This window comes from Anolis sagrei, chromosome 2, assembly GCF_037176765.1.
Source record: "Anolis sagrei isolate rAnoSag1 chromosome 2, rAnoSag1.mat, whole genome shotgun sequence".
NCBI lineage: Eukaryota > Metazoa > Chordata > Lepidosauria > Squamata > Dactyloidae > Anolis > Anolis sagrei.
Genome location: NC_090022.1, coordinates 144043073 through 144055414, shown reverse-complemented (window position 1 = coordinate 144055414; position 12342 = coordinate 144043073). Strand labels below are relative to the sequence as shown.

The 12342-nt window shown below is 40.1% G+C and overlaps 1 protein-coding gene across 1 annotated transcript; it reads left to right on the top strand.

Annotated features, from left to right (window-relative positions):
- The first annotated feature begins 2751 nt into the window (after positions 1-2751).
- On the top strand, positions 2752-8390 carry C2H17orf67 (chromosome 2 C17orf67 homolog). Its single transcript, XM_060763978.2, has 4 exons — positions 2752-2855; positions 4572-4672; positions 7758-7901; positions 8047-8390. The coding sequence occupies exons 1-3, from the start codon at positions 2807-2809 to the stop codon at positions 7872-7874; spliced, it is 267 nt and encodes an 88-aa protein (XP_060619961.1). The 5' UTR covers positions 2752-2806; the 3' UTR covers positions 7875-7901; positions 8047-8390.
- Positions 8391-12342: the final 3952 nt, after the last annotated feature.

Genomic DNA, 12342 nt, shown 5'->3' with positions numbered 1-12342 from the left:
ACAAAACAAACACAGTTATTCACACTTTTTGTGGTTCAGCACCTTGGAAAGCTCCCTTAACACTGCCGTGGGCTCACCATCACACTGACATGTGAGCTGGCCTGAAAGTGAGTGGATACAGTGGAAGTGCTGGCCTAAGTTTATCCAATTATGATTTATTTATCTTGCATTCCTAAAATCCGCTGCGAAAGCAACTAAATTTTGTGATTTAGCATGGTCCAAGAGAAATTCTGAAGGTATGTTCTTCCAAAAGGAATGACCATTTATTTCAGGTTGCTCTATTAAGGAGTGAGAGAGACAATGTTTGAGCATTGGACTATGATTCTGGAGACCTGGTTCGAATCCCCACTCTACCATGGAAGCATCCTGGCTAATTAGTGGGAAGTCACACTTTCCCAGCCTCAATGCAAGCAAAAGTAACCCCTTTCTGAATATGTCTTGCCAAGAAAACCCAATGATAGGTTTACCTTAGAGTTACCATATATCTAAAATGGGTTAAAGGCACACAATACCATGAGTATGCCTTAAGGAAACAGAATTCCACCATGCTATTATTTTTATATTTCTGTCAGAACCTAAGCCTATGTTAGACATGTGCACAATTTTTTAATTCAAATATATGAGAAGGAAAGCATTTCTACATGATATCATGGTGATATGATTGTTGCTATCTGAGAATAACTGGATGGCCATAGATGTCCATCTCTGTTACATGAGGAGTGGGTAACCCCCCCCCCCCATGCCAAACCATGTTCCCCGAGAACCATAATGTTGGTTGGAAAGGTAGAAAATACAACTGTTCTTTAAAAAAGAAAGTACCAGTCACAAAAATATAAGGTAGTTCCCCCTCCCTCCTGTAATTCCAACACAAAGGTGTGAGTCTGCAAAACCAGCCATGCTTGCAAAAGCTTTCCTTAAAAATACTTCTATCACAACTCGGCAGTGTATCAAACTGCATAAATTCTACAGTATAGATGCACCTCAAATCTCCCTTACCTTGCGCAATTCTTAAGGAGGAACAGCTGACTGGCTCCATCATCAAGCATTGCTTTAGGGGTGCATCTACACTAGAATTACCACCTTATCACATCGAGGAATTTCCCACTCCTAGCACACTTCAGTCTCTTTTCTTTTCAAGCATGGAGAGGCACTGAACTTATCACATGTTCCAGGGTTGAAAAGAAGTAGAAATGTCATGAAAGGAGGGAACTCTGAGCATGGGCCAGCAATCATGTACCTCCTCTTCCCTTCGTTATATCAGACAAAGCTGATCAGAGACCCTAAGCACCCATTGTCTCCAAATTCCAGGAACCATCAGGATGGTGGGAAATCCATTAACCCTGACTTAGGAGTTGTGTCCTCAGGGATAATTCTCTCAAGTGTCCATTATTTCCCAGATGTTCCCAGATTCCTTTCCCAGAACCTTCCGGGTAGGTGGGTACACCAAGCAACAGATGAACTTCAAATTCAGCCAATAACAGTTTCTTGAAATTTCTGCCAGAGTGCCCAGCCAATCATCGACAGAGATTCATGGAGTATTAGACTTGCAGGCAATCCACAGCCAGCAATGGGCGAGCCTCCATATCCAATGAAACCACAGATCCTGAAACCTTCACCAATCATCTCTGTTTTTCATGTTCCCAAATATGTGTATCTTTTCTTATAAAATATCCAGGTTTGGTCTGGGGGGGGGGGGGGGGGCGTGCTGGATTTGGAAAACTGCTTCCAGTGTCCACTCTGGCCAGAGCTATAAACACTGATTTCTGCTCTGTCTTTGACTTTTGCTGTGTGATTTGGAGCTGATGCACAGTGGAAAAGAACCCAAGATTTTGGACAACACTATGATAAGGTCACAATAAATAAATAAAAAAACTTGAAGGCATACCACAGCAGCAGCAGCAGCAACAACAACATGGTGACCATATCCAGGCAGATGGCTCCTAGTGCTGTCAATCAGGAGACATTGTCCAACTCATGGACCTTTCCCTTGTTAATGGATGAGGGGAAAAAAAGACAGGAGATCTGATGAGAAAGAAATGTTGTGGGGACACCAGAAAGTTGGCAATATAAGATGACACTATCTAGATGAGAACTTAAGTTACTTGGTGGTCTGATGTCCATATGGACAGTGACTTGGAGATTCTGACCACAGAAAAGGCATTACTAAAAGGAATTGAACAAAAAATGGAATAGCTGGCCATAGCTACTGTTTATGTGTTAGCTCCTGAATCCTCTCTAGTGGAAAGTTTGTGGAAATCAATGCAGCTTTTTATTCATTTTCACAGAGTAAGGTGATGAAAGTCAAAATTGTGTGATAACTTGTGGATTCGAAAGAGGTGGAGATATTTTGCTATTTGGTAACCATATTGTTGGAATAAATAACTTATCATGAGACTGTTGCCCATGTTTGTAATACTTCAACGGGATTTGATCTAGGTATATAAACACGCTACATTTCAGACAGCATGATCTGTGCTTATTATCCTTCTGGCATCTTTTTGCTTGTTTACTTCTGTCTTTTTTGAGCCTTGCTCCCAGTTTTTTTTAAAAATATGAATAATAATGATTCCAAGAAGGCCTTTCTGTTTCCTTTCCCAAGGAATAGATTAGCACTAAAAAGTGTTGAAGCCTACAATAGCCATATTCAAAACTCAGGACCAGATGTCCTAAAAATTGTGCTCTTAAGTCATAGTAGTCGAAGAATAAACAAACATCTGTGATTGACGTAACTGCTTCTCAAATAGGCTAATACCTTGGTCTGGGTAATTCACTTTGGAGGAGCAGACCAAGAGACAGCAGAATCAAAATGAAGACTGTTTTTGTTCTAATTTTGACCCTTCTTATTATTTTCACAGGTAGGTATCATTGATAGCTGGGGAGTAGTATATGGTTGGGAAATTTGTGCTTGCCCATCTGAGAGAGAAAATTGATGAGTGTTAAATTGTATTAAAATGTTATGTTTTTTGATTGACAGTGATGCAATTTACTATCTGTTTTTCATTGTAGTTTTTCAGAAGATAAATATTATTCTACTATGGGAGCTAGTCCAGTGACAGTGAGTCAGTGCTCTGTATGTTTGCATGGGACAGATCTCCACTGGATTCCAACAATCCTCTAACCTGAAAGAGATCTAGCACATAGACAGCAAAACTCAGGAGCATGCCACCTATTACCCTAATGCCATTTCCTAAAACTGCTCCTTACGGAGTACAGATGAGCCTACTTTTAAGTAAACTGTAGTATGCTGCTTCAGTCCTATGTCCTCTTTGGGGTGTATGAGAGTGTTTTAAACACAGTAGACTTGATTCCATATGAGACTGTACAAGGTCTTTGTCCGGCATATGGCTTCACAGGCTTTTAAAAAACAGCTTCTGTATTTACTGTGGCTCTGGCAATATCCCATGCATGTTCTTTGATTTGGTAACATTACCAAAGCAAGAAAAAGAAGGGAAAAAGGGGGGGGGGGGGGGAAAAAAGAGAAAAGGGATTATGTTTGGCACCCCTAACAGGTTTCTCTTCAAAAAATGAACGTTTCATGCAAAATGCAAAGGGATCTTATACCACCTTAGAAACTAAATGAAAACAAAATCCAAAGTATTAGTTTTACAGACCTATGACCTCAAATGCATGGACTGAAGTACTGAGGAGCAGGTACTCCATACATCCATGTAAAAGGTTTATGCTATCGATTTCGTTCGGTCTGGATCCGTCTACACAGTAGAATGAATGCAACTCCCATGGCTCAATGCTGTGAAATCATGTCAGTTTTAATTTTGCAGCATCTTTATCCTTCTCTTCCAAAGAGTGCTAGTGCTCCACCAAACTGTACACCCCAGGATTCCTTAGCATTATGCCATAGCAGTTTATTCTACATTGTTGATGCACCATCAGTGAGTCTCTGTTGGCCAATGGGTTAAACCCTTGTGCCAGCTGACCTGCCGACCTGAAGGTCAGTGGTTCAAATCTGTGAAACAGGGTGAGCTCCCATCTGTCAGCCCCAGCTTTCCATGTGGGGACATGAGGGGAGCCTCCCACAAGGTAGTAACACATCCGGGCATCCCCTGGGCAACATCTTTGCAGACAGCCAATTCTTTCACACCAGAAATGACTTGCAGTTATCTCAAGTCACTTCTGACATGATAAAAAATGAGTCTCTAAGGTGCTACAAGATCCCTTTACTTATTGATATTGCAGACTAACAGGGCTATTAATATCCATGTCTTTCCCTCCTATGGGGAATGTATTGATGGGACTGGGAGAGTGAAACTGATCACAAGTGCTGTTATACTTTATTCATTTTGCAAAGAGGTACATTTTGTGTTGGTTTTGTTGACTTTAATTTCTTGAGTTTATAAGCAAGCTCTAGTTTATTATTAAAAATGGTTTCAGATTGCACCCGTTTCTCCTGGAATGCGATATCCTCTTGAGGGGATGCAGTAATGAAAGAACACTTTGTGCATTGTAACACACATACTCACAGTATGAACACATTGATATGCACATACATCTTCCAAACATGTTTTCCTATACCTGAAATCCCAACTATCCATGTTAATTTCATATTTTTAAAGATGCCTCACCATTATTACCAGAAAAAGAAGCTAAGCAGCTTTTGAGAACCCGTCGCGAAGACAGACCAAGAAAACCTGGTTTCCCTGATGAACCAATGCGGGTGATTTTTTACATTTAATTTCAGATATATAATTATTTGTGTGGCATCTTTGTTGTTGTTGTTGTTGTTGTTGTCGTTACTCTCTTCTGCTGTTAGTAGACAATTCTAAGGAGCCATTAAAATCAGTACAAAATGTACATTGTTTTGTCAAAATGAATCCAAGTTAATCATTTCTGTGATGCCATGACTGAAAATTTCTCTGTAACATATGTGCTCCTTCCATATCCCTGTCAAAATATGGAAATCATTATGTCTCCAGTCTAATAAATGGGCTCATTTTGAATGCAGACTGCAATTCTATGCTTACCTACCAGGGAGTAGATTCCATTGAACTCAGTAAGGTTTACTTCTGAGTAAACATCCGTAAAACCGCACTGTAAGAGAATATTTATTTTATTTTTATCCTACTTTTATCCTGATATACTCAAGGTGGCTTCAGGAAGTGCCATTTCCCAATTTATGTTTTATTTTATGTGTATATTAATATAAAAATTGAACGATAGCTGCATGTAATCAATCTGTATTATTATTATTATTATTATTATTATTATTATTAAAATATTTGTATTCCAGCCCCCTTATACCAAATATCTCAGAGTGGCATAGCATGAAATCAATCTAAACCATTTAAAACAAGAAAATATAAATATATTTATTTATTTAAAAGTTTTGTATACCGACCTTCTCACCTCTCTTGAGGGACTCAGACCGGTTTCCAACCATAATATCACATACAATCAATAAAACATCATAATACATATTACAGTAAAACATTAAAACATTATAATACATATTACAGTAAAACATTAAAACAGCAATTACAATCAATAACTATAATGGTCAGTCGTCATACTAAAATCGTTGCTCATCATCCTCCATCCATATCTCAGGGTGTTGGCTCACTCGTCGAATGCCTGTCTCCATAACCAAGTCTTCACCTGTTTCCTAAATGTCAGGATAGACGGGGCAGTTCTGATCTCCAGTGGGAGAGAGTTCCAGAGTCGAGGGCCACCACGGAGAAGCCCTGTCCCTCGTCCCCACCAGACGCGCTTGCGAGGCCGGTGGGACCGAGAGCAGGGCCTCTCCAGACGATCTTAATAAATATATGAAATAGATAGTTTCAGGACCTCATGTTGCTGTTTATTCATTCAGTCGCTTCTGACTCTTCATGACCTCATGGACCAGCCCACACCAGAGCTCCCTGTCGGCTGTGGCTACCCCCAGTTCCTTCAAGGTCAAGCCAGTCACTTCAAGGATACCATCCATCCATCCATCCATCCATCTTGCCCTTGGTCTGCCCCTCTTCCTTTTTTCTTTCCATTCTATTTTTTCCTATTTTTAGCAAGGCAGCGGGGAATGACTTCTTAATTTGTTCAAAAGTTCTTTTAAAAAATCTCTACCATCCTTTGAATCCCCCTGAGTCTCATTGATGCCTTCCTTTTCTGTGTGGGCTAAACCACAGCATTTTTCCCCTGAATGAAGCATAGAGTATTCGAGGATTGAGAAATTCATAAGGATATTAAGGTGCTTGCTCTAACTCCATTATATGCCTGCAAAACATGATCCATCCACAAACATCACTCTTGACTTCTGGAACGATTCCACCAGTGTTGCCTCCAAAAAATCCTGCAAATCTCTTGGGAAGACATGAAGACAAACGTCAGCATTCTGGAAGAAGCAAAGACCACCAGCACTGAAGCTATGATCTTCCACCATCAACTTCGCTGGACCAGCCATGATTGTCTGAAGGCCAAGCATAGTCCCCCAAAGAAGTTATTTTATTCTCAGCTAATGAAAGGAAAACAGAATGCTAGTGGAAAGCAAGAGATTTAAAGATGAGTTTAAAGCTAACCTTAAAATATGATATAAATACTGGGAACTGGGAAGCCCTGGCACTCAAAAGTTGTAGATAGAGGTCAGTTTTCACCAGCAATGCTATGAATTTCAGAGTCACAAATACAGGGAGAGAGGAAGATACACACCAAGAGGAAGGCATGTCATGTAAATCATTGTTGTGACCTCTATCCATCTGGAAATCTATGGCCTTATATAGACTGTGAAAGACTATATGGATCTAGAATAGATCTTCATAATCATTTAAGGGTCCATCGCCAAGACTCCACCTCTGGAAGATAAACATACTCAGCCACGAGTGAGCACTCATGATGATGATAAACCCACTATCAGCAAAGTCTGGGGAAAATATCAGGTTTCAGTGCCAGCCATTGGCATCCTTTTTTTTTTTTTGTAACTTTGAAAAAGAAGCAAAGCATTTAACTTGGTGTGTATTAGGGCAACAGGTGTGACCTGTGCTGTGATGCATGTAAGCTGTACTATTGTAGCGGTGAAGTTACACTGTGCTAGTAAAATTACTTCTTAGGCCTTTACTATGCTGCCATATAAAATCCAGATTATCTGCTTTGAACTGGATTATAAATCTACACTGCCATATAATCCAGTTCAAATCAGATAATGTGGATTATCTGCTTTGATAATATGTCAGTGTAGAAGGGGCCTTAGTGATAGGCTAACAGGCAGGTGAGGGGGCATGATCATCTCTGTTATTGCATAGTGTCCAACATTTCACAGATAAAAACAGGGACATCTGTGGCCAAACAATATCAGGTGATAGAAGTTATTAATGTGTTATTAACTGATGCTAGAAAAGGTTACAGTAGTTTGCTTTTGACTGAGCCTACCAGGAAGGGCAAGGTGCTCTCCTTTCCTTCTCATGAGCTGATTGAATTTGGACTTTGTACACTCATTTGCACTTTGCACTCAATTTGCAGTGATTGAAATAAAGAGGGGAATAGGGTGGGGGGGGAGGGTACAGAATACACTGGGACATTTCAAAAGTATATGAAAAAAAATGAGACAACAGTGGATCGTCTCTAGCATTGGAAGGTATGGAGTCCTAGTATGTGTAATGTTATTACACATATCTACTAAAAGATCCCCACTTGTAGAATGGGTTCACTGTTAATATGTATGTTTACTACAACGATCTAGTAAATATTTCAATGAAAGGGCTGAAGGAGGGCAGTGTCACCGCTGTGTTTTCTGAAAGCATCTTTCCTTTCCACAGGAGTACATGCTTTACCTTCAGCAGCTGGAACACAGAGCTGAAGAACAGTTCTTTGAGCATTGGTTGAATCCACACTGCTACCCACATTGCGACAGGAACTTAGTTCACCCCGTGTAAAAGATGATGTTGTTTTCTTCAATGGCAGTAAGTATTCTTCTGACAATTTCACCACTATTTTGTTCAGAGCTATATTAAGGATCTGATGAATAGCTACATTTTTTTACTTTTACAATGCAATTTTTTTTGAAAAAAATGTATAATTTTAACATTTTCTCATACTTTTCCCCAGATAATTCTTCTTGATATGGAGAAAGAAAGAAAATGATCTACACGAAAATGGAAAAGAGCTGATATAACGTTTTCTGTGTAACCAAAGCATCTGCTGTTTTGAGGAATTTTGACACTGCTCTGCAACCCAACTCAACTTTTTAAAAAACATACATTAGAGCTTTATTTTCTATTAAACAGTATAGCCATATATTTGAAAAATTGCCTGGTTTTAGGCATCAATACTATGCACGCCTACCTGAGAGGAAGCTTTACTGAAAACATTAGGCATGCTTCTGAGTAGCCAGATTGTGCTTTACATTACTCTGTGAATCATTAAACTACGCTAATCTCATTTGGAAATCATAGATTTTTCTAAATGTGTAGGAATTTAACTATTATGATTAAAAGGTAGATTATAACCCTTTGAATCATAGGCAAGTCAACAGTTGTGTTAAGGATGAAAAACTAGAGTGATAAAAGTAGAGTTTGTAATAACCAGAGATTTAGACTTTCTGTGCTCTGCCTGGTTTTCTTAGATTGTAATCCTACTCATGCTCATAGAGTCATAGAGATGGGAGATACCATAAAGGCTGTCCAGTCCAATCCCATTCTGCCAAGTAGGAATACAGAAATAAATGCTGCCTCTGTTTAAAACCCTCCAAAGAAGGAAACTTGTCCCCACTCCCAAGCAGCATATTCCACTGTGGAACAACTCGTACTGCAGGGAAGTTATTCCTAATGTTTAGGTGAAATCTCTTTTCCTGTAGTTCAGTGTTTCTTAACCTTCCTAATGCCATGATCCCTTAATACAGTTTTTCATGTTGTGGTGACCCCCCCCCCAAGCATAACATTGTTTTTCTTGCTACTTCATAACTGTAATTTTGCGACTGTTATGAATCGTAATGTAAATGTCAGATATGCAGGATGTATTTTCATTCACTGGACCAAATTTGGCACAAATACCCAATACGCCCAAATTTGAATACTCGTGGGGTGGTGGGAGGGTTATTGATTTTGTCATTTGGGAGTTGTAGTTGCTGGGATTTATAGTTCACCTACAATTAAAGAGCATTCTGAACTTCACCAACAATGGAATTGAACCAAACTTGGCACACAGAACTCCCATGACCAACAGAAAATACTGGAAGGTTTTGGTGGGCATTGACCTTGAGTTTTGGAGTTGTAGTTCACCTATATCCAGAGAGCACTGTGGACTCAGACAATGATAGATCTGGGCCAAACTTGGCACAAATACTCATTATGTCCAAATGTGAACACTGGTAGGGAAAATAGACCTTGACATTCAGGAGTTGTAGTTGCTGGGATTTATAGTTCACCTGCAATCAAAGAGCATTGTGAACCCCACCAATGATAGAATGTGGTCAAACTTCCCACACAGAACCTCTATGTTTTGAAGGGACTCACTGGCGTCAGCCTCCTCCAGCCTTGCACACTCTCCCTTCCCACACATGTGCACCACACTGCCATGTGCTAAGTATGCCTGCTCTTCCCTCCCGCTTGGAGTCTCAGAAATAGCTCTCCCCTTGGCTAGAGGCCGGCCAATCACAGTGGAGGAGGGCTTTTGGGGAAGGATTTGCTTTCTGTTTCCAAAAAGGAGGAGAAGGACAGGGAAAGAGATCTTCAGCCTTCTATGTCAAAGGGGTCCCTAAGTCCATCAGAAATATATGTATCTGATGGTCTGTGGTGACTCCTATGAAACCCCCTTGTGACACCTCCCAGGGGTCCTGACCCCCAGAATGAGAAACACTGCTGTAGTTTCAAGACACTGCTCCATGCCTTTGTCTTTGGGTCAGTAGAAAACAAGCCAGGTTCACTTGAAAGCCTTTCAAATATTAAACACGGCTATTGTGTTATTTCTTAATCTACTCTTCTCCAAGCCAAACATACTCAGCTCCCTGAGCTGCTCCTCATAGAGCTTGGCTACCAGAACTTTAATCATTTTGGTTACCCTCATCTAGACATATTCCAGCTTTGCAATATCCTTTTAAAATTGTGATGCCTCAAACCGGACACAGTATTCCAGGGGAGGTCTGACCAAAGCAGAATAGAGTGGTAGTATTACTTCCTTCGATCACATGGGGACCAACTCAACTGAATCCAGCAGGATTTAGGTCTGAAAAATCAATCATAGGAATGAGTTACATAGGACATGGACATGACCCTTTGACCATCTGTCTCATAATTCCTGCCCATGCAAAAGTGTTCCACTTGCATAACCTGATGTGTTGCCTGGTGTACTTAGAAGAGATTCCTACTAGTGTAATACAAAGTATTCCTAAACAAATCACAAGATTGCAGCTTTAATTGTGGGTTTGTGGATTACCATAACTGTCAGTGGAAACCAGTTAGAAAGAAAGAAAGGGAACTGAGAAATAGAAGGAAACAAAATGGATAAAACATTGCTGGCATAATAGGGTTTGACACAGAGCTACCATTTTTGGAAGCAGTATTTGTTTTCATAGATCCCTTTGGCACAATATAAAATGTTGGTGGACTGATATGGTTAGTATTTTGACAATTCCCTCCCCCATGCTGTCTTCCTGATCTGGAATGGACCTTCTATGATAATTCTCAAGGAAAAGGGGAACAGAAAAATACATATTGGTAAACTCTGTTCAGGAGGTTATGTGTTTTTTAGCCTTTAGTTTTGACCTATGAGGTAAGCTAGTTTCAGTGGGAGACAATTAAAGAAGACTTAAGCACAATGCTTAACTTGCTTAAAGAACTAAGGAGACAGGCTGTAATTCCATCTGGAATGAGCTTTGCTTTTGTCTGTATAAACACACAGGGCTCCACTCTTGGAAATAGATTGAACCATTTTAACTTGGGTTAAATCATGGTTTTGGAATTTTATTCCTTTTTGGGGCACAGCAACAAGCATTGTCAAGAACATGGGCCTGTCTGTATGGCACACAGAGCTTCTCAAAGATTTGGCCCATAAGACTTTTTTACATTTTGAGAACAGAAGGAAATCTTTCATCAGAGAATTAACATGGAGAAAATTCCAATGCTGCTCCAAAAGACAAGCCAAATAATAGCATTTCTGCAATTTTACTAATTACTTTGTAATTGAATGCAATTGTTTGCCTAGCATTTACTTTATGTTAATTGCTTCATATAATACAACTTTTGAAACAAAGCAGTTTCTTGTTGATTCTTCAAAGAATTAGACCAGGGGTCCTCAAACTAAGGCCCAGGGGCTGGATACGGCCCTCCAAGGTCATTTACCCGGCCCTTGCTCAGGGTCAACCTAAGTCTGGAACGACTTGAAAGCAGACAACAACAACAACAACAACAACAACAACAACAATCCTATCTCATCAGCCAAAAGCAGGCCCACACTTCCCATTGAAATACTAATAAGTTTATATTTGTTTAAATTGTTCTTAATTTTAATTATTGTATTGTTTTTTGCACTACAAATAAGATATGTGCAGTGTGCATAGGAATTCATTAATGTTTTTTCAAATTATAATTCAGTCCTCTAACAGTTTGAGAGACTGTGACCCGGCCCTCTGTTTAAAAAGTTTGAGGACTCCTGATGTAGGCAACAGGGCACCTTTCACAGCTATGCAGCAGAAGATTAGAGAATGCAAATATTGATGAAGAGCTACTTTGTGATTTTTTGTGTGTGTCAGGAGCGACTTGGGAAACTGCAAGTCACTTCTGGTGTGAGAGAATTGGCAGTCTGCAAGGATGTTGCCTGGGGGCGCCTGGATTTTTACCATCTTGTGGGAGGCCTCTCGCATGTCCCCGCATGGGAAGCTAGAGCTGCGACGGGAGCTCACCCCGCTCCCTGGATTTGAACCGCCAACCTGTTGGTCAGCACTCCTGCTGGCACAATGGGTTAAAGCAGTGGTTCTCAACCTGGGGTCCCCAGATGTTTTTGGCTTTCAACTCCCAGAAATCCTAACAGCTGGTAAACTGGCTGAGATTTCTGGGAGTTGTAGGCCAAAAACATCTGGGGACCCCAAGTTGAGAACCACTGCTTTAACCCATTGTGCCACTGGGGGCTCCCTTCTTTGCAATGACACATTAATTTATTAATGCAATTTTAATAGTTACTATCAGAATCCTTCCTTCCTAGTCTCTCCAACAATTCAGTCAGGGATTTTATTTCTCACAGAATGTACCAAATTGTGGCCCCACAATCTACAAAATGGCATCATTACTGCACCTTCAAATGCAAATTCTGCTGTCTTGATGAAATTTTCTATCAGTTCTCAAACTTCTAGCATTTCAGAGAATGATACATTTAAAACTGATCTTACCTAGAAGTCTTATATCTGCATTC